The 22,846-nt window shown below is 43.7% G+C and overlaps 1 protein-coding gene across 2 annotated transcripts in view; it reads right to left on the reverse strand.

The window, feature by feature from the left end:
* Positions 1–22,846, reverse strand: part of MAN1A2 (mannosidase alpha class 1A member 2) — a 312,951-nt gene that overhangs the window by 77,008 nt on the left and 213,097 nt on the right. For both annotated transcript variants that reach the window (XM_048819895.2, XM_048819886.2), the window contains exons 7-8: positions 11,983–12,106; positions 11,482–11,575 (exon numbers count right to left, since the gene is read on the reverse strand). In XM_048819895.2, the coding sequence (XP_048675852.1) occupies positions 11,482–11,575; positions 11,983–12,106 (218 nt within the window). The remainder of the gene's footprint in view (positions 1–11,481; positions 11,576–11,982; positions 12,107–22,846) is intronic.

Consider the following 22,846-nt stretch of genomic DNA (forward strand, 5'->3'; position numbering starts at 1 on the left):
CCAATTCTTCAGGGAAGCATTTAACTGCCTTAATCAGGGACCATCCTTTCTCTTCCTGCAGAGTTCCCTGTCTCATTCTTTACACACCTTCCAACCTCTGCAACAAATAATGCAGGGATTTTGCAGACCATAGCTTCATTCACTACACAATCCTGATTAATTCCCAGAGCACTGTCCATCTTGTGCACTGAATGAGGCAGGAGTCCTGCAGAAAAAATAGCATGTGATCATGTAATTAAAGACTATATCATAATGTATACATGGAAAGGGGTTAAATTAAGATTGCAGAGGCAGCCTTAATTTTGGTTTTTCCTAACTTTTGAGGAGTTGACTTTGCAACCTTAACATTCTTTTAATGTAATTTCCTAGCTTTTTGAAAAAGCAAACTGGAAAAAAAAACAGATTTTCCATCATGTGTCATCATGTTGACACTTATATGGGTCACCAGGTGGATTGAAATCTTTAGATTGACAGAACAGCCCTCTACCATTTGAGTTAACAGAATAACTGATAGCAGCAGTAAGTTGTCACCCTCTATATGTACCAGCCACTAGGTGGGGATGAGATATACTCTGCCATTGGGTTTTGCAGCTATTTGCTGACAGCAAAGGAATGGTGAGACTCAGAAATCCTCAGTTCCATTCAAGGCTCTGGGGGGGATTATGCTCCAGTGGTCAGACACTTCTGCCCCGTCACTGTCCCAGGCCTGTCTCACTTCCCCCCTACCAGCTCCTTATCCCAGTCTCCTTGCCCAACCAGTCCCTGTTTCCCTTCCATATGAGGAGAGATTAATAAGACTGGCACTTTTCAGCTTGGAAAAGAGATGACTAAGGAGGGATATGATAGAGGTCTATAATATCATGACTGGTGTGGAGAAAGTAAATAAGGAAGTGTTATTTACTCCTCATTACAGAAGATCTAGGGGCCACCAAATGGAATTAATAGGCATCCAGTTTAAAACAAACAAAAGGAAGTATTTCTTCACGCAACACACAGTCAGTCTCTGGACCTCTTTGCCAGAGGATGTTGTGAAGGTCAAGACTATAACAGGGTTCAAAAAAGAACTAGAAAAGTTCATGGAAGATAGATCCATCAATGGCAATTGGCCAGATTGGGCAGGGATGCAACCCCATGCTCTGAAGTGCCTCCAGCCTCTGTTTGCCAGAAGCTGAGAATGGTAGACAGGGTATGAATCACTTGATGATTACCTGTTCTGTTCATTCCCTCTAAATCACCTGGCTTTCGCCACTGTTGGAAGACAGGATACCGGCTAGAGAGACATTGGTCTGGCCCAATGTCAAGGTTCCTTCCCCACTCTGAACTCTAGGGTACAGATGTGGGGACCTGCATGAAAACCTCCTAAGCTTACTTTTACCAGCTTAGGTTAAAACTTCCCCAAGGTACAAACTATTTTACCTTTTGCCCTTGGACTTTTGCTGCCACCACCAAACGTCTAACCGGTATTATATTATTAGGAAAGAGTCCATTTGGAAATGTCTTTCCCCCCAAAATCCTCCCAAACGTTCCCCCCTTTCCTGGGGAAGGTTTGATAAAAATCCTCACCAATTTGCATAGGTGAACACAGACCCAAACCCTTGGATCTTAAGAACAATGAAAAAGCATTCAGTTTCTTAAAAGAAGAATTTTAATAGAAGAAAAAATAAAAAGAATCACCTCTGTAAAATCAGGATGGTAAATACCTTACAGGGTAATTAGATTCAAAACATAGAGAATCCCTCTAGGCAAAACCTTAAGTTACAAAACGACACAAAAACAGGAATATCCATTCTATTCAGCACAGCTTATTTTCTCAGCCAGTTAAAGAAATCAGAATCTAATGCATATCTAGCTAGATTACTTACTAAGTTCTAAGACTCCATTCCTGTTCTGTCCCTGGCAAAAGCATCACACTGACAGAGAGAGGCTTTGTTTTTCGCTCCCCCTAGCTTTTGAAAGTATCTTGTCTCCTCATTGGTCATTTTGGTCAGGTGCCAGCAAGGTTATCCTAGCTTCTTAACCCTTTACAGGTGAAAGGGTTTTTCCTCTGGCCAGGAGGGATTTTAAAGGTGTTTACCCTTCCCTTTATATTTATGACACCCAGAATGGCTGTTCTTATGTTCTTAAGTCAGGCTGCTCCTTTTCCCACTGTGCCTGGGTACCAGCTGGGGGAGCACTGAGAGCACAAGAGAATTTCCCTGCTCTCAGTTACAGTGCCCAATCCCACAGCAACAGCGAAAATCCCCGTTCAGGCCCTACAACCTTGAAAATGTCAGCTCAAACAGTGAAAGTTTGGCAGATATAAGCAAATGAAAACAGGATCTTTATAATGCGAAGTGTCAAGCAATCTTAACTACAGACAGTGCCACCAGCTCCATATATAATAAGATTCAGGAAAGAGTTTCCTAGAAATCTAGTGACCTGCACCCATCGTTAATGAAAAATAAAACTCCTTAGCACTGCAAGCAGTACACATATCAGCCAATTACCTTGAACAAAAACACTTGAAACAGACGGATAGCTTAAGCAATAGCAAGACTAGCCCAGTTTTTAAAAAATGTAATCAATTTTTTGTGTGTTTTTAATCTGGAGAGTTATGACTCGGTAGAAGCAGTTACCATTTGTGACAGGGCTTGGGTGGCCGGGCAGATAGATAGATCGCCTAGCTCTCAAGCTCCCTGCTGGCTGAGTGGCCTCAGTCTTTAAGGCTGACCGGGGGGTTGGAGGAGACCCGGGCTCTCCCTCTCGATTGAGTCCCAGCCCATGTCCCTGTGTATGTCAACCCCTGAACAGCGGGGTTGGTGTCCTTCCCAGCAAAGAGTCAGAATCCGCTGCCCTAGGCTAGTTCCTACCAGTCCATTAGTCTGTTTAATTTGGGGTGTGGTCCCTCTAGTCCAATCTACTGGGCGGCTTGCTTCCCACAGGACTGCCTCTTGAGTCCGGACAGTGCCTTCCTGCGGTCCCAGGCTCCTTTGGGTGGGGCAGCTGCAAGCTGGTGAGGGGGATCCCCACAATGTCTCTGAGATTCACTCACTCAGTTACCTCCAGTGCTAGGATTTCCTCTGCAGTCTCCCTTGGCTCAGAAACCAGTGCTTACTTCCAAGTGGCTGTCCTGGCTGGCAGGCTGCTGTTCTGTCCCTTCAGTCAGGCAGGCAGCTAGCTCCTGCTTTTTCGTTAGTTAGGGTTACAACCTTCGAAATGCAAAAAATTCGGGACACCCCCCCACAAGGCAAGCCCACCATAACTCCAACCCCAATGCAACTCTGCAACCCCTCACTTCAACTGCCACTTATAGTATCTATAGAGATAACTCATATCGATAAGATTGATAACATCACACATCTCTCTCTCTAGCATGACTCAAACTCTCTCTCACACACACACACGCAGGTGCGCTTGCATGTTGGTGGGCAGACAGCTGCTGTATTTGCAGCAGGTTTGATCTGTTATCACTTAAACTGCAGAAGTGGCAACATTGCAGCATCGTTAGCTGGACACAGAAACTTTTAACAGTAGATATCCCAGTGTATTGTGATAATAATGCAAATCTTTAGACCCACATAAAAAAACCTACCAAATTTAATTATTTTTCTGGCAACTGGCAAATCCATAAAAATAACTGGCCAGGCTGGTCAAATACTGGCCAGGTGGTAAGCCTATCACCAGTCAGCCATGAACTGAGCTCTCTCTCTTCTTTTACCCTCCCTCCAGGCCTGGCATTGGCAGCAGTTATAACAGGGTGGGGCTAGGTGAGCTCAAAGGCTCTCCTTAACCACTTTCCATGCTGATAGGTGGTTCCTCTGCTTCACCACACACTTATTTAATATCTTATTACAAACTCCTTGTTTCTGTTCATATATTGAGTGAATTCAACGCTGCAGCAAAGTCTCTCCTTTTACATTTACACCCTTTTACATTTCTTGAGATCACAAGCACCCATGCAATGATTTCGAACTTCTGGAGACTCTGAGACTTTTGTCTTGCACTTCAAAGACAAAAATCAGAGATAAAAAAGACTTCATAAGTAAGCCCAGTCCAACCTCAGCCTGTGCAGAATTGTTCCCACCAGTATACTGCCTGCAGCATTGTTCTCTGTCTTGTGTGATGAGACTTGAATAGTTTACATACATACAGGGCATGAATAGCTGGAAGTCAATAAAGTGATTCAGAGAAGATCGATGATCAGATGTACTTGCACTTTTCTGTGTACTTGTAAATTGCACCACATGTACAGACAGGAAGGGGCTGTACATATGCTCATGCAGTTTTAACCTAAACTTGTGAGGATTTGCAAAAAGAAAGGAGTACTTGTGGCACCTTAGGGACTAAAAAATTTATCTGAGCATAAGCTTTCGTGAGCTGCAGCTCACTTCATCGGATGCATTCAGTGATTTTCCACTGAATGCATCTGATGAAGTGAGCTGCAGCTCACAACAGCTTATGCTCAAATAAATTTGTTAGTCTCTAAGGTGCCACAAGTACTCCTTTCTTTTTGCGAATACAGACTAACATGGCTGCTACTCTGAAACTTGTGAGGATTTGTGTGCCTATGATGGGTACCTTGAAAACTGGACATAAAGCTATTTGAAAATTTGGACCTCTGCATAGTATAGTAGGTGTTAGTATAGTATAGTGTTGTGAGCTGGTGGGATGAATATTCGAGTGTCTGTCTGCTGTGACCATTTGTTTGACCGTGTGCTTGTTTGTTCGAATAGTATGACCGTTTGACCATGTGGGTGTTTGATTGAAAAGTGTGAATTGGAAGTGCTTTGTTCCAGGTGGGCCTTGAGTGGTTGATTGGGGGGAGGCTGTGTGCCGGGCCACCTGCTTTGAGCCAGCAGCCTTTTAAAAAGGCAGCCAGTTGCGAACTGAGGCCAGGCAAACAGAGGGAGTTTGCCTGGGAGTTTGCACAGAGTGTTTTTGCCTTTCAGGCTCCTGTGAGCAGTACATACAAAACCTGAGGAGCCTCTTGGAAAGAAGACATGGATAGTGAGTGATCAGCTGTTGTGACCTGCTCTGCATGTGCCATGTTTGTCTTTCTCCCAGAGGACAGACGCAACTTCGTCTGTATGAAGTGCAAGCTGGTCTGCATATTAGAAGAGAAGGTTAGAGGATGAGAGAACCAAGTATCAACCCTGCATTGCATCAGAGAAAATGAAGATTTTCTGGATAGAAGTCAGTGTTTGGTTCTGGAAGCAAAACGTGCTGAAGATTCAGAGAGGGCAGTGCAGAGCAGAGCCGGGAAGAATACTGGCAACACGAGACCTCCAGAGGAAGAAAGAGGAGAACCTATGTACCCCCAATGCAGAGAGAGGAAAGAAACCATTTTCAGGCTCTCTGCACAGGTACTACTGCAGAGAAGGATTTGGAAGAGCTCTCTGAGGGAAGGGATCAGAAGGAGACCCCATCGGCCAAAAGGCATGGGATGCATTATCCTAGGGATGCGGGTTCCATGACCAGCACTCCTAAGAGGAGGCGGGGGGGTGGTTGGGGACTCCCTCCTAAAGAGGACGGCGTCATCCATCTGCCAACCAGACTAGGAGACTCGAGAAGTGTGTCCTGCTTGCCTGGAGTTAGAATCCAGGATGTGACGGAGTGTTTGCCGAGACTGATCAAGATCTTGGACCGCTACCCCTTCCCACTTCTCCACGTGGGCACCGATGATACTGCCAAGAATGACCTTGAGCGGATCACTGCAGACTACATGGCTCTGGGAAAAAGGATAAAGGAGTTTGAGACGCAAGTTGTGTTTTTGTCCATCCTCCCTGTTGAAGGAAAAGGCCCAGGTAGCGACTGTCGAATTGTGGAGGTGAATGTGTGGTCACGCAGGTGATGTCGGAGAGAGGGCTTTGGATTCTTTGACCATGGTATATTGTTCCAGGATGAAGGATTGCTAGGAAGAGATGGGATCCACCTAACAAAGAGAGGGAAGAGCATCTTTGTAGGCAGGCTTGCTAACCTACTGAGGAGGGCTTTAAACTAGGTTCACCGGGGGATGGTGACCTAAACTGAGAGGTAAGTGAGGGAGTGGGATACCTGGAAGAAACACAAGGAGGGTGTTCTCAGGGGTCCGGATCTAATGCATCCAAGGGTGCTGAAGGAGTTGGCTGATGTGATTGCAGAGCCATTGGCCATAATCTTTGAAAATTCACGGCGATCGGGGGAGGTCCTGGATGACTGGAAAAAGGCAAATATATTGCCCATCTTTAAAAAAGGGAAGAAAGAGAACCCAGTGAACTACAGACCAGTCAGCCTCACTTCAGTCCCCGGCAAAATCATGGAGCAGGTCCTCAAGGACCCATTTTGAAGCACTTGGAAGCCATTTTGAACCATTTTGGAGAGGAAGATGATCAGGAAGAGTCAACATGGATTCACCAAGGGCAAGTCATGCCTGACCAACCTGATTGCCTTCTATGATGAGATAACTGGCTCTGTGGATATGGGGAAAGCGGTGGATGTGATATATCTTGATTTTAGCTAAGTTTTTGATACTGTCTCCCACAGTATTCTTGCCAGCAAGTTAAAAAAGTATGGATTGGGTGAATGGACTATAAGGTGGATAGAAAGCTGGCTAGATTGTCGGGTTGAACGGGTAGTGACCAATGGCTTTGATGTCTAGTTGGCAGCCGGTATCAAGCGGAGTGTCCCAGGGGTTGGTCCTGGGCCGATTTTGTTCAACATCTTTATTCATGATCCGGATGATGGAATTAATGGCACGCTCAGCAACTTTGAAGATGACACTAAACTGGGGGGAGAGGTGGATACACTGGAGGATAGGGATAGGGTCCAGAGTGACCTAGACAAATTGGAGGACTGGGCCAAAAGAAATCTGATGAGGTTCAACAAGGACAAGTTCAGAGTCCTGTACTTAGGAAGGAAGAATCCCATGAACCGCTACAGGCTGGGGACCAACTGGCTGAGCAGCAGTTCTGCAGAAAAGGACCTGGGGATTACAGTGGATGAGAAGCTGGATATGAGTCAGCAGTGTGCCCTCATTGCCAAGAAGGCCAACGGCATATTGGGCTGTATTAGTAGGAGCATTGCCAGCAGATCGAGGGAAGTGATTATTCCCCTCTGTTCGGTACTGGCGAGGCCACACCTGGAGTATAGCGTCCAGTGTTGGTCCCCCCACTACATAAGGGATATGGACAAATTGAAGAGAGTCCAGCGGAGGGCAACGAAAATGATTAGGGGCTGGGGCACATGATTTATGCGGAGAGGCTGAGGGAACTGGGATTATGTAGTCTGCAGAAGAGAAGAGTGAGGGGGGATTTGATAGCAGCCTTCAACTACCTGAAGGGGGTTCCAAAGAGGATGGAGCTCAGCTGTTCTCAGGGGTGGCAGATGACAGAACAAGGAGCATTGGTCTCAAGTTGCAGTGGGGGAGGTCTAGGTTGGATATTGGGAAACACTATTTCACTAGGAGGGTGGCGAAGCACTGGAATGGGTTACCTCCGGAGGTGGTGGAATCTCCATCCTTAGAGGGTTTTAAGGCCAGGCTTGACAAAGCCTTGGCTGGGATGATTTAGTTGGTGTTGGTCCTGCTTTGAGCAGGGGATTGGACTAGATGACCTTCTGTGGTCTCTTCCAACCCTGCACTCTTGACCCTTGCACTGGCATGGCATATGTTCACCAGGAGTGCTTGTACTGTTGCACAGTTCAGTGCACCATGGGTGGATATCCCAGTGTGCAACTTGGCCTCATATTTTGGGAAATTTGGACAATGCATGTTGAATCATAGAAGATTAGGGTTGGAAGAGATCACAGGAGGTCATCTACTCTAACCCCCTGTTCAAAGCAGAACCACCACCAACTAAATCATCCTAGCCAGGGCTTTGTCAAGCCAGGTCTTAAAAACTTCTAACGATGGAGTTTCCACCAGCTCCCTTGGTAACCCATTCCAGTGCTTCACCACCCTCCTAGTGAAATAGTTTTTCCTAATATCTAACCTAGACCTCCCCCACTGCAACTTGAGACCATTATTTCTTGTTCTGTCATCCGCCACCACTGAGTACAGCCGAGCTCCATCCTCTTTGGAACCCCCTTCAGGTAGTTGAAGGCTGCTATCAAATCCCCCCTCACTTGTCTCTTCTGCAGATTAAATAAGCCCAGTTCCCTCAGCCTTCCTCATAAGCCATGTGCCCCAGCCCCCTAATAATTTTCGTTGCCCTTCGCTTCAATTTGTCCACATCCTTTCTTTAGTGGGAGCCCAACACTGGACGCAATACTCCAGATGTGGTCTCACGTGGTCCTTCAGTGTCCGCATAGCATTGTCCATTTCAGTAGAGAATGGTTTAGACTCCTTATAGGGTAAACCTTCTATTATGTTCTGCAGCTCCTTTGGAATGCCAGAAGCCTGCAGCCAGGAAGAACACCTCACAGAAATTGCAACGCGTATAGAACTTGAGACCATATCAGTAGTATGTACTGCTACTTGAAGGGATATCTGAGCCGTAAGGCATCTCTCAGAAACCAAAGCCAAAACCTGATTCTCATATTCCTCTAGCAACTTGTCAGCAAATTTAGAAATTGCAAAAAAAAATAAAATTACATTTTGACAAGAGAGCCTAATAATTAGCAGCTCTCATTTGAAGAGAGGTGGTAGAATAAATATTTTGGCTGTATAAATCTAGCCTCTTAAATTTCATATCCTTGGGAGTGGCTTTAGGACAGGACTGATGATAACCACCTACGAATAAGAAACAGGTTGGTTAAAGAAATAGTCAAAATCTTGTTGAGGGACTTGATATCAACTGTCCATTTGCTTGGCCATACGAGGTATAGAGGCTGGGGTCTGCCAGAGGGTTTTTGCTGACTCCAGAAAGGCTTCACTGATAAAAAGGGCAATTCCTTCTGGGACAGGAGTCTGTAAAATATCAAGGAGGGTGTGCAAGTTATGTTGCACACGCTCCTCTTGTACTCCTCGAGAAGTGGCCTCCTGAAAAACTGAAGTCCTCTGTGGGGTGGGGGGATGTCAACCCTGGAGTGATGGCTTCATCTGGTGAAAAAGAATAGAGGGTGAGAGGGGAACATCTAAGGGTTCTTCTACTAATTCTCCCTCCTCCTGAGGACTGCTGTCACCTTGATAGCCATATTCAGATGCTCCCCAAAGAGCTATAGGATGACAAAGCTACTGTGAGTCAGATAGGTTCTGGAGATGGGGTGAGCATCTCAGGACTGTAATCATAAATTAACTTCTAGAAACAGGATGTTCATCTGACTCAAGATGCAATACAAAACCTTAGCTTCAAACTCATATTTCCCCTAAGGAGATTTCATAACTCCTCCAATAAACTGAAATCTAGGTATTCCATGTATCCATTCTAAAGTAGTTGAGGTTTGGAGTTACAGTTTTGCATTGCTGTGCAAGTCAGATGAATGTGGGGAGTACACTGCGTGTGACTTGGAAGTGGAAAGTACATCTCCAGGATGGGCTGAAGTGTCTCACTGAGAGTGGAATGAATTGACATGTAGTGGGAATGTGTGAAGAAGACCCTCCTTAACGTGGCATTTTCTTGCTTTTAAAATTGGTTCTTTGTGAGCATGCAGAGAGGGTGAGAAGAGAAGTAGCATGCCCTGTAGCAACCATAAGTAGCTTAAATAATAGCTTGATGGCAGTGAGTTGGCTTCATGCTGTTTCACATCTAATACTCCTTGATGAAACATAGGAGCCAGAGGTGCCAGTACGGGGGGATGACGAGGGTCACGCGCTGCCCCTGCATCGGCACGACCACCCTCCGCGGGTCCCTCCCCTTTTTTTCTGGTGGCCCTGTGGACCCCCCGACTTTTCTGGTGGTGCCCCTGCACCCCTTTTTTCTACTGGCACCTCTGATAGGAGCCTTGTCGTATAACAGGCTTAATCAAAACTGATACAAGCTACAAAAGTGAGATCTTGGAAGAGTGTTGTCGTTTTCATAATGTACTAAAATACTGTAATGATAAATAATAATTAATAAATAGTGTGTAATAAGCATGTCATAAAAACACATTTTATATTTCCAAGATCACTGCTTTTATAATTTATGCTGAGGTAAGGGAGAAAATCTCTGGAAATATTAATTTTTAAGATGGGGTTCACAAGACTTGACATTTTAGTGAAAGGGGTTTGCGGGTTGTTGAAATTTGGGAACCACTGTCTTAGATTAATACTGTAGATTCCATGGTTCAGAAAGGACCATGGGTGATTATCTAGTCTGACTTCCAAAATGTGCTGGAGTCATTTACAGTGGAATTCAATCTTAATTATCACTTCAGACAAATCCCTTCATATTCCGTCTCAGTGACAACTGCATTTGAGTTCTTCTCATGTTGGACACAAAAATAGAAGCAAATTCCCCATTTACAAGTTCTGTGGAAATTCTGCTAGGCATTTAGTGCTAAACTCTGACCCCACTGAAATCTGCCACTGACTTCAAATGGGACCAGAATTCATTCTTTAATGACAAGATATGTTCATCAGATTTTTTGTTGTTTTTTTTTAAATGAAAGATACTGGATTGACAAGTCTTGGAGCAAAAGAACTCTCTTTGTCCACAGAACAAATACAATACCATAGCAATGGCTTCAACTCTGTCTTGGAAGAATCAATTCAAGGAATCATGTATGTCTCTACAACTTAGTCAATGCTTGCGCTCTCTGCTTGCATTGCCATCAAAGGGTCCAATTTTAGTGTCTTTTGTGAGGATGTTTTTTATGATGCATACTTCTGTCAATTACAAACTAGACTGATACCAATTCACTTCACGTAGGCCACTGAACAGAAACCCGATGGCTAAAAATTTTACTCACGACCAACCTGCAAGCTAATGGTTAAAGGTCCTATAGTCCACCACCAATCCCATACAGTCAGAACCGTCCCAAGGGTACAGCAAATCGGGGTAACCGCTCCTGGCCCCATGCTTTGGGGGGCCCTACAGGCTGGCGTGATTGGTCCCGGAAGTGATGGGTCGGTCCTGGAAGTGATGGATTCGTCACATCCACCCCAGGCCCTTCACCCCCTAGGGACGGCCCTGCATACAGTTGAGTTATAATTACCTCTAATTAGTACTCCCACAAACTGTGACATCTATTTGCCAGGTGGCTCACAGAAATGTGAAACCGTTCTTCCCACTTTTGAGGAGGTCAAAGAAAATCGAAGAAACAATTTCCAACCTTATAACTATAATTGAAGACTTTGCTGATCAACGTAAGTGAGGGAGAGACACGAAGTAATATGGGAAGTGCCTTTGGGAAAAAGCACAGTAAGACTTGATCAAGACAGCCAAATGATCATTATGAGAGGTAATAAATAAAAGATAATTTCATTAAATATCTTCAAGTCCTGGAAACCCTTTTGCACGCCAAATACAAATGATGCTGTGTATTCTCTATCCTCCTCAATTTTAGAGTCGTTCTCTCTTACATTCATAGTAATTTTTCCTATTCATTATTCTGAGTGTATAAAATACATTTTAATTACTAAAAAAAATTAATAAAAATACTCACGCTGACCCCAGCGCCCAGTCCTTGGGTTCAAATAATTTGGATAAAGCCCATTAGGACGTTCCATTTTTTGAAGTAACTTCCGAATGTGCATGACCTAAATTAAAGCAAAAGTCAGGATCACCAAAAATAATTTTCATCTACCTTCAAAATTTGTTTAAATTTGGACTTTTTTTTTCAACTGCAATTTTTCATAATTTAATTAAACAGGCTTCTTGTGGGCTTTTTCTAGATGGGCACTTCCTTTTAATGGCTACTCATGTAGACATATGTCATGAGCATCATTTCTAAATATCTGTACAAAAAATAAAAAAAGATCTTGTCTTCATAATTTTCTGCTTTGGAGAGCTATGGATTTTGGTAATATAAATGCAAAGAATGAAATAATTGGTCTGTTACCAAAAAACATGATTGTAATCGATCAGGCCCTCTCATTCCTAATCAGATTCACAGTACACAACTCTGAGTCTTCTTATAACATTAGACTCTGAGCACAAAACTAACCTTGTTGTAGTAGACAGGGTCCCCAGTCAGGTAGCTAAGGTGGACAAATTCCATGTGCAGAGTACCAAATTCAGCCAGGATGCTGCTGCCTGCAGAAGCCCAGCCCCAGTTTCGACCCACACCACTGAGTTGCAACAAATGTAAAGTGAAGCATGAGAGGGGGAAGGAAAGAACAAACAGTTGGTCAGTGAAAGGATACCGTCAATATTCAGAGAGTGTGGGTAGTAATCACATCACATTAAATTGCCTCTTAGAAGAGCTACATACAACAAGTTGATATTAGCCTATATCTAGGATAACAACTGATTTCTTTTAAAAATAGGCTTCACAACTTGATAGTTCAAAAAACCTTCAGAGTTAAGCAGCAAAAGGCCATGCCATAACCTTAGGGTATATTCTCTACACAGCTCTCTATATGCCCAAGCAGTCCTTCCCACGTCTATGCTGCTATTTTTAGGAGTGTAGTGTCCTGGGTGCTGTGAAAGGCTCCAGTAGTGGCAAAAAGCTCTGGAAGTAGGGAAGTAGTGATGGGGAAAGGTTCCAGCAGTGGATAAGGCTCTGGCAGGGGGAAGGCAGCAGGTAAAGGCTCCAGCAGTAGGGAGGCAGTGGGGAAAGTCAGCAACTCCTTATTGCTTCCCTGCTACCAGAGACTTTCACTGCTGAGTGCAGCTACACACCACAGTATGTATGCAGCCTGCTTTTCACTGCAGCATGTAGCTACATGTAGCCTACATGCTGTTGCAAGTGTAGACAAGACCAAAGTGCACCTTAAAAGCTTCCCACAAAATCAAATCAAGCACATATGGTTTTCGCTCTCTTTGGATCTCACCTATAAAGTGGTAAGATCCCTCAACTGTCACTGATTTAATACAATTTGAGAGCACTCAGCATTTTGGAGGATTGGGCCTTTTAATCTGTAAAGTTAAACAGTAATCCTTCCTGCAAATTATTTCTCATTCAAAAACCACCATTGAAATTGTATTTGAGCTGGATGTCACTAGTGAGCCTAAAGCCAATTAGGAATTTGCTGTTGTCACATTTAATTTTTAAAAGAAACAGCATATTCAAAAAGTAGAAGAAATATGAGAGAAAAATCAGCAGGAATCAAGGAGCAGGATTTGTATCCCATAACTACAGACAAGGAAGCAATTATTTTATCTCAATAAACACTGTCTACATAGACATCATGGCCTGTGCCTCAATGTTTTGGTACAGCTAACCACAATAAGGAAAAATGAAGTGTTTCATGCCCTATTTGCTTCTTAATTTTTTTCAAATCAACAAAATTGGAGTCAAATTCAACACAATACAAAGGCTGCCAATTTTCACTAACCTATCTAACCCCATAAATTACAGTTAATAACCTATCTAACCCCATAAATGAAATAGAAACATTTCTAGATGCTGTTTAATATTGTTTAAATAGACACATATAACTTGGATGCATAATTTCTATATCTATTCTCTCAGATGGTTTTAAAGCAATACACAAAAGTAGTAATCCTTTTATTTGTTTTGATTACAGCTATATTACTGATATCAGTTTTCCTGAGCTCCAAAAACTCCAGATTAGTTCTGCACATGTAGACTGGTTAAAAGGATGAGGAACCAGAGTTTGAAATGCAAGTGAATGATAATGTCATGGCCTCACTATGAGGCAACAGAACAAGTCATCTTGAGGAATTTAAAACTGGCTTTTAAGCCAGTGAGCAGATTCACCAGCCAGGGTAGTCAAAATAAAGCCCAAACTCTCAAGATTAGTTCCAAATTCCTTTTCTCAGGGCTGGTTTTATTAATAAACAGAATCTACAAAAGTCTCAAAACAACACAAAACATTGAGTACCAGAACCCTGTTCTGCTTTCCACAAGCTAGGAAAAGAGTGGATATGCCCCTCCCTTTAGGTAGCTATTCCTGGCTATCCCCTAGACCAGTGGTTCTCAACCAGGGGTACACGTATCCCTGGGGGTACGCTGAGGTCTTCCAGGGGGTACATCAACTCATCTAGATATTTGCCTAGTTTCACAACAGGCTACATAAAGAGCACCAGGGAAGTCAGTACAAACAAAAACTTTATACAGATAGTGACTTGTTTGTACTGTTCTATATACTGAAATGTAAGTACAATATTAATATTCCAATTGATTTATTTTATGATTCTATGGTAAAAATGAGAAAGTCAGCAATTTTTCAGTACTAGGGTGCTGTGTCACTTTGTATTTTGATGTCTGATTTTGTAAGCAGTTTTTAAGTGAGTTGAAACTTGGGGGTATGCAAGACAAATCAGACTTCTGAAAGGGGTACAGTAGTCTGGAAAGGTTAAGAGCCACTGCCCTAGGCCTCCTGTTTGGTCCCTACAGAGGGACTTCCTTCAGGGTTTTTTGTTCAACAGTGGACCCTTTACTATCATGTGCTCTGTCTGGAAACTACAAAACCTGGCAATTCCGATTCTTAAAGGGCCCAAGGGCGATAGCAGGCACACTCTCATGCATGTATGTACCTCATGGCCCAGTGCCACCCTGAAGATACTGTTCTATTAGGGTTATCATGTGGCTGGTATTTCACTGGCCTGGCCAGATTTTTTATGAATTTGCCAGTTGCCAAAAAATAATGTAATCTGCTGGGCTTTTCTTATGTGGGTCTAAAGATTTGTATTATTATCACAACACACTGGGATATCTAATGTTAAAAGCTTCTGTGTCCAGCTAAAGGCGCTGAAGTGCCCCCAATTCCACAGTTTAAGTGATAACAGATCAAAACTACTGAAAATACAGCAGCTGTCTGCCCAACAACATGCAAGCGTACCCTGATGTGTGTGAGAGAGGGTCTGAGTCACATGAGAGTGAGGAGACTGGCAATGTTTTCAATCTTAACATCTTATGTATATGTGTTATCTCTCTAGATACTATAAGGGCTTGTCTACACAGCGGAGGTGTACACACTGCAAAGCCACTTTTTGTGATGAAACTCCTCAGTTGCAGTGCATAAAACCACCTTGACAAGAGTCATAAGGCTTTTTATGCAAAAGTTTTAGCTCCACAGTGCCAGTGTAGACACCGTGCTTGATTTTTGTGCTGTTATTGGCCTCTGGAAGGTGTCCCACAATGCCCATCCTGACCACTCTGGGTCAGCAATTTCAACTCTGCTGCCCTGACACCAGATAAACAACCTTCCAGGGCCCCTACCCCTTTAAAGCCCCAGGAATTTTGAAATTCCCTTTTCTGTTTGCTTGGTGTGCAGAGCTCACATTTCATCCTCCCCAGCAGCCATGGTGACACCATGCAGCAAATGATCTCCCGCTTGGAGCAGTGCAGAGCTGCTGGACCTGATGAGTGTTTGGGGAGAGGAGGCTGTCCAGTCCCAGCTGAGCTCCAGCCATCGGAATTCCAACACCTATGGGCCAGCTTGCGCAAAAAAGGCTATGACTGGGACATGCTGCAGTGCAGAGCGAAGGTGAAGGAGCTGAGGCACACGTACCAGAAGGCGAGGGAGGCAAACCGTTGCTCCCTTGCTGCGCCCCAGACCTGCCGCTTTTATAGGAAGTTGGATGCTATCCTCGGCGGCTATCCCACCTTCACCACCAAGAGCCCCATGGATACTTGGGCAGGTCAGGAGCCAGTGGAAAGTGGTCCTAGCCCAGAGGAGGAAGTCATGGATGAGGAGGTGGAGGCAGAAGAAGATGTGGAGCCCATGCCGGGGTTGCCCGGTGTTGCGTCCAGTCAGGAGCCGTTCTCCACTCTGGATGTGCCTAGCCAGTCTCGGCAGTCGCTCTCTGATGAGCCAGAAGCAAGAGCGGAGACCCCTGGTAAGTGGTTTTGCTTTGTGAAGTTCTGAAGCAGGTTGAGGGCAGAGAAATGTACAAGGCTGACTGTGTTTCTGTGTGCTGGGCATTTCCCCGTGCAGCTAGGCTGTACGGTGAAACAGGGAGTTTATGCACTCCGAGATTTCACGGGAATCCTCCAGAGAGATTTCTAGGAAATTTTCCTGGAGGTTCTCGGCAATCTTCTGCCAGAGGTTCTTTGGCAGAGCAGCTTTGTTCCTTCCCCAAATTGAGAGACACTTTCCCACGCCACTCTGCTATTACTTGGGCAGGGACCAAAGCTGCACACAGGCGAGCAGCATAGGGACTGGGGTGGAAGCCCCAAGCGTGTAGCAGATGCACTCTTGCTTCCTTGCTCCCCCTCAGGAGTGAGATATCTTCCATAATGAGCCCTGCTTGTGGAAAATGGTGAGAAAGTTTAGACTGTTGCCCCCCATAAGTGTCTCGTGACCCTTTCAGATTTTATTTCTGCAATGAACAATGACCCTGCCCCTAGGTGCACTCACCATGTTTGGGGTGTTCACCAGCATGTGTGCTTGAATAGGGTCACCTAGAAAGTGATAGGTATGTTACCAGTGGTGTATTTTAATGCAATGTTTCAATGCTCTGCATGTTGTTAACAATAGTGCTACTGTTTATTGTTACTTGTGCCTCTCCAGATATGACCTTGAAAGGCTCCCCTCTTCACACAAGCAGCAGAGCATCTGCGCAGGATAAGAAAATGTCTGAGACGAGCAAGGAAGATATGTTCTGGGAGGTGCTACAGCAGTCAGAGGCAGAAAAGACTGAACTCAAGCAGTGGAGGGAAAGCGACAAGCAGGAAAGAAAAGAAAATGATGCATACAATAGGGACACCACGGAGAGGCTGATAAAAGTTTTGCAGCTGCAAACTGACATGCTGCAGTCCCTCGTAAAGTTCCAGACTGAGAAGATGCATGCCCGCCCTCCCCTTCAGCACAGTCAGAGCTCTTTCCCAGGCCCTCCCCAAACTCCACCCACGCATTCCTTTCCAATTTCGCGATGGCACCTGCAAATCAACAGGCACTTTTATCAGTTCCTTACATTGAATCTGAGGCCTTAATAATCACAACTGCTTCCGAGCCTACCAAATGTAATTAACCATTGCAGTCCCAAGCATAGCAACAAACATTACTGATTTTCATCTTCAAAATGTTGCCTCAAGGCATCCCTGATTCTTATTGCACCCCCTCAAATAGCCCTGGTATCTGGCTGTTCAAAATCAGCAGCCAGGAGCTGTGCCTCGGTAGTCCACCCCTGAGTAAACTTTTCACCCTTCCCTTATTATGCAGCATGCAACACACAGTTATGACCATGGGAATATTTTCCTCATTAAGGTCTAAACTTCCATAGAGGCATCACCAGTGCGCCTTTAATTGGCCAAACTCACATTCCATGGTCATCCTGCACCTACTCAGTCATGGCATTAAGCGGTATGCTGGGTCTTCCAGGATCACTATGGGCATTTCAACATCCCCTAGGGTGATCTTCTGGTCTTGAAAGAAAGTCCCTGCTTGCAGCTTCCTGTACAGGCCAGTGTTCCTAAAGATACGTGTTTCATGCACTTTTCCAGACCATCCCATGTTTATGTCAGTGAAAGGTCCATGGTGATCCACAAGAGCCTGCAAAACCATGGAGAAGTACCCTTCCAATTGATGTACTCCGTCGTAAGGTGGTCCAGTGCTAAAACTGGAATATGTGTGTCATCTATTGCCCCTCCGCAGTTAGGGATACCCATGTCTGCAAAGCCATCCACAATGTCACGCACGTTGCCAAGAGTTCTGGTCTTTCACAGCAGAATGCTGTGACGGGTTTGGTCACAGAAACTCCCTTAAGACTGTCACTAGATGTGCTGGGACACCACTGAGAGCAAACCCCCTGCCAGAGAAGGTTTCCCTCCACTCCCGTCTTGCTGAGTTAGACACTCCAGTCAGCTACAGCACAGACCAAGAGGTTGGGTCACGCCCCCCTGCAGTGCACAGAAACTAAGATTCACTTAGCCCAGGGGCTTCTCATTTAACAGGGACTTTCCCAGCACCCAGTATTCAGTCTTTCTGGGAGCCTAAACCCCAAATAAATCCATTTTACTCTGTATAAAGCTTATACCGGGTAAACTCATAAATTGTCCGCCCTCTAAAACACTGATAGAGAGATATGCACAGCTGTTTGCTCCCCCAGGTATTAATTACTTACTCTGGGTTAATTAATAAGCACAAGTGATTTTATTAAGTATAAAAAGTAGGATTTATGTGGTTCCAACTAATAACAGAGAGAACAAAGTAAGTGACCAAGCAAAATAAAACAAAACATGCAAGTCTCAGCCTAATACCGTAGGAAACTGAATACAGGTAAATCTCACCCTCAGAGATGTTCCAATAAGCTTCTTTCACAAAGTGGACTCCTTCCTAGTCTGGGCCCAATCCTTTTCACACCAACATTGTAGTTTATGGCCTGGGGCCAGCAATCACTCACACCCCCATAGTTACTGTCCTTTGTTCCAGTTTCTTTCAGGCATCTCTTTGGGGTGGGGAGGCCATCTCTTGAGCCAGCTGAAAACAAAAAGGAGAGGCTTCCAGGGCCTTTTATATTCTCTTTCTTGTTGGCGGAAACCCCACAGCAACAAGGTGGAATTTGTAGCTGGGCAAGTCACATGTCCATGAATTATTCAGCTTTTTGCAGGCCGATGCCATTGTTTATATGTTAGTTTGAATGTTCCCAGGAGAGCCCAGATGCGGACTGGCATCTCCCAAAGTCCATTGTCAGTTAAGTGTTTCTTGATTGGGCACTTACTCAGAATAGTCCTTTCTCAAGAAGCTGACCAAATGCTTCACTGGTGCTACTTAGAATCAAACACATTGAGATACAAGTACATAGCCAATATTCATAACTTCAAATACAAAAATGATACACACATATAGACAGCATAATCATAACCAGCAAATTACAACCTTTCCATAGACACCTTACTTGACCTCCTTTGTACAAGATTTGGTGCAACTGTAGGACCTTGGTTGCAACAATGATCTATATTGTCACAGTTCATGTCAATAATGTCATAGATGTGATTAATGACCTTGCACACTTGCGTTAACAAAGCCCAAAAACAAAGCCCCCACTCCAAACTGATTCGCGACCGACTGGTAGCGATCACCATGCACTTCTCCACCAAGAGGACAGGTCTTATTTGGGTGTCCTTGCGTCGCAGCGCTGGGGTGAGCTTAGCATTCAGTTCCAGGAAGGTGGCTTTCTGCATCCAAAAGTTCTGCAGCCATTGCTCATCATCCCAGACCTGCATAACGACGCGATCCCACCACTCTGTCCTAGTTTCCCGAGTCCAAAAGCGACGTTCCACCGTGTTCAGCTCCTCCGTGAATGCCAAAAGCAATCTAATGTTACTGCTTTCTGTGTCAGACACCACGTTAGGCAACTGTGACTGCCGTTGCCTTCGTAACTTCAAGAATAACTCCACTGCCATTCGCAATGTTCTAGTAATAGCTAGCAGAGCAGTGGAGATCACTGTGGGATCCATTCCTGCAGAGAGATGTGGCGGAGCGAGCAGAAAACAACGGACGTTGAAAAATGCCACAAACTGAAGATGGAATGCTGGGACAGAAAGCAGTGTATCACAGGGCATTGAGTCCAGACCCATAATGTGCTGCAATCCGCTTCGCTTTGCCACAAGACCTAGCGGCAGAATGGGGAGAGCTGCACTGTGAGATAGCTACCCACACTGCACTGCTCTCATTGTCAATGAAAATGCCCCAAGAGTAAACGCACTATGCCACCAGTGGGTTCTGCAGGGATTGGTCCTAGGCCTGCTGTATTGGATGTAGGCTGGTTGAGTACTAATGAAAGAGACTGCTCCCTATTGATTCTCCACTGAGAACTACTTTTTAAGATCTGTCAGTTAGCCAGTGCTTAATCAATAGAGAGTGCTTTAGTGATACTGTATAGTGCTAATTTTTAATCATAATGTCATGCAATATTAAGTCAAACAGTTACAAAAGTCTAAGTGTATTACATTTATGGAAATAATTATATTCCTATCCTTTTATTCTTTATTAATTGAACCCCTACCAGCTTTTCCATTATTCTCCCTGGGATTGATGTAGGCCAACTGTCCTATAGTTATCTGGATCATCCAGCTTGCCCTTTTTGATTATTGGCACAATATTAGCAACTCCAGTCTTCCACAATTTCCCTGGTGTTCCAAGATTTATTAAAAACTAGCATCAATGGAGCAGAGATCTACTCAGTCAGCTTTTTTAGGGCTCTTGGATGCAAGTTATCCAGGCCTGCAGATTTAAGAATGTTTATCCCTAGTAGAGATTAACATCCTCTCCAATTATTAATGGACTGGAAAATATTTCATCATCCTCAAGGCATACAAACACATTATCCTGCTTCTTTCCAAATACAAAAAAGACATATTTATTGAACACTCCTGCCATTTCTACATCAGTATTAACAATTTTACCATCTCCATTTAGTAATGGGGCTACACAATTGCTAGGATTTGCTTTCCTAAAATACTTTAAAAACTTCTTATTGCTCTTAGCCTTGCCAGGCATGGATTTTCTGCTGACCTCTTTTGCTTCCCTTATCAATTTACTATACTTCATAACTTCTAGTTTATATTGATAGCTATTCACATCTCCTTTTTTCCATTTGTTATATATTGCTTTTTCATATCTTATTTCTGCCTTCACTACACCCCTGAACCACGATGGGCTTTTTGATCCAAAACAGAGTTACCCCATGTCGGGTGCAATACCTTATGTGTTAGAAAATTATCATCTATAATTCTCTGCGAGGTGAATCTTGAGAAAGTTAAATACTAGGACTGTCAAGCAATTAAAAAAATTAATCGCAATTAATCACACTGTTAAACAATAACAGCATACCATTTATTTAAATATTTGTTGATTTTTTTACATTTTCAAATATATTGATTTAAATTACAACACAGAGTGTACAGTGCTCACTTTATATTTATTTTTTATTACAAATATTTGCACTGTAAAAAACAAAAGAAATAGTATTTTTCAATTCACCTAATACAAGTACTGTAGTTATCATGGAAGTTGAACTTACAAATGTGGAATTATGTACAATAAATAACTGCATTCAAAAATAAAACAATGTAAAACTTTAGCGCCTACAAGTCCACTTAGTCCTATTTCTTGTTCAACTAATTGCTCAGACAAACAAGTTTGTTTACATTTGAAGGAGATAATGCTGCCTGCTTCTTGATCACAATGTCACCTGAAAGTGAGAACAGGCATTCATATGGCACTGTTGCAGCTGGTGTCACAACATATTTACGTGCCAGATGTGCTGAAGATTCATATGTCTCTTCATGCTTCTTCCACTATTCCAGAGGACATGCGTCCAGGCTGATGACAAGTTCTGCTTGATAACAATCCAAACCAGTGCGGACCGATGCATGTTCTTTTTCATAATCTGAGTCAGATGCCCCCAGCACAAGGTTGATTTTCTTTTCGGTGGTTCAGGTTCTATAGTTTCCGCAACGGAGTGTTGCTCTTTTAAGACTCTGAAAGCGTGCTCTACACCTTGTCCCTCTCAGATTTTGGAAGGCACTTAAGATTCTTAAACCTTCGGTCAAGTGCTGTAGCTATCTTTAGAAATCTCACATTGGTACCGTCTTTGCGTTTAGTGATATCTGCAGTGAAAGTGTTCTTAAAATGAACAACATGTGCTGGGTCATCACCCGAGACTGCTATAACATAAAATATAGGGCAGAATGAGGGTAAAACAGAACAGGAGACATACAATTCTCCCCCAAGGAGTTCAGTCACAAATTTAATTAACACATTGTTTTTTTAACGCGTATCATCAGCATGGAAGCATGTCCTCTGGAATGGTGGCTGAAGCATGAAGGGGCATACAAATGTTTAGCATATCTGGCATGTAAATACCTTGCAATGCTGACTACAAAAGTGCCATGCAAATGCCTGCTATCTCAGTATAAAACAAGAGACAACACATGGATACAGACTGACAGGAGAGTACAAGAAAATAATGAGAAAATATTAGTCAGCACAATAGGCAGTGGTCTACTGCCTCCTTATTTGTGTATACAGTGCACTGTGGAGGTGTTGTCCATTAAGATTTGCATTGTGGAATTCTGCAGAACAAGAAAGAACATTATGCAGGCTGGTCTGATGGCTCTCAGCTCCAGGACGTTCATGTGTAGTTTTAAGTTGACTGAGAACATGTCCCTTGTATCTACACATGCTTCAGGTGGGCACCCCAACTTGTCCCTGAAGCATCCATAATAAAAGTGTCATAATTTTTCCCCCTACTGTTACTCACACCTTCTTGTCAACTGTTTGAAATGGGCCATCCTGATTATCACTACAAAAGTTTTTTTTCTCCTGCTGATAATAGCCCACCTTAATTGATTTGTCTCGATAGAGTTGGTATGGCAACCCCCATCTTTTCATGTTCTCTGTATATCTATCTATCTATCTATCTATCTATCTATCTTCCTACTGTATTTTCCACTCCATGCATCTGATGAAGTGGGTTTTAGCCCATGAAAGCTTATGCCCAAATAAATTTGTTAGTCTCTAAGGCGCCACAAGTACTCCTCGTTCTTTTTGTTGAATATGCAGAGTCCATCTTGAAGAATTCCAGTTACATGTAAGTAACCTTAATTTCTACTTTGCGTGTCCTCTGCATATTCCAATCTTGGTATAGTTTGGCAAGCAGTATTCCAAGAATGGATGGAGAGAGAGAGTCCTAAATAAGCAAGGAATAAAGTATCACTCTGCCAAATTGTACATCAGATCTGGCTGCCAAACCTAACACTGTGTTTAGTGAAAGTGTGAACTGAACCCCAAGTGGCAACTTTACATATTTCAATAACAGGAACATGCCTAGAGCAAGCTACAGATGCAGCACCTGCCCTTGTAGAGTGAGCACTAAGACCTGCAGGAGGAGAGAGGGAAGAAATCTTATAACTCTCCTCTATACACTGTCTAGCCACCTAAATAAGGACTGGG

Source organism: Caretta caretta, chromosome 1 (genome assembly GCF_965140235.1).
Source record: "Caretta caretta isolate rCarCar2 chromosome 1, rCarCar1.hap1, whole genome shotgun sequence".
Taxonomy (NCBI): Eukaryota; Metazoa; Chordata; order Testudines; family Cheloniidae; genus Caretta; species Caretta caretta.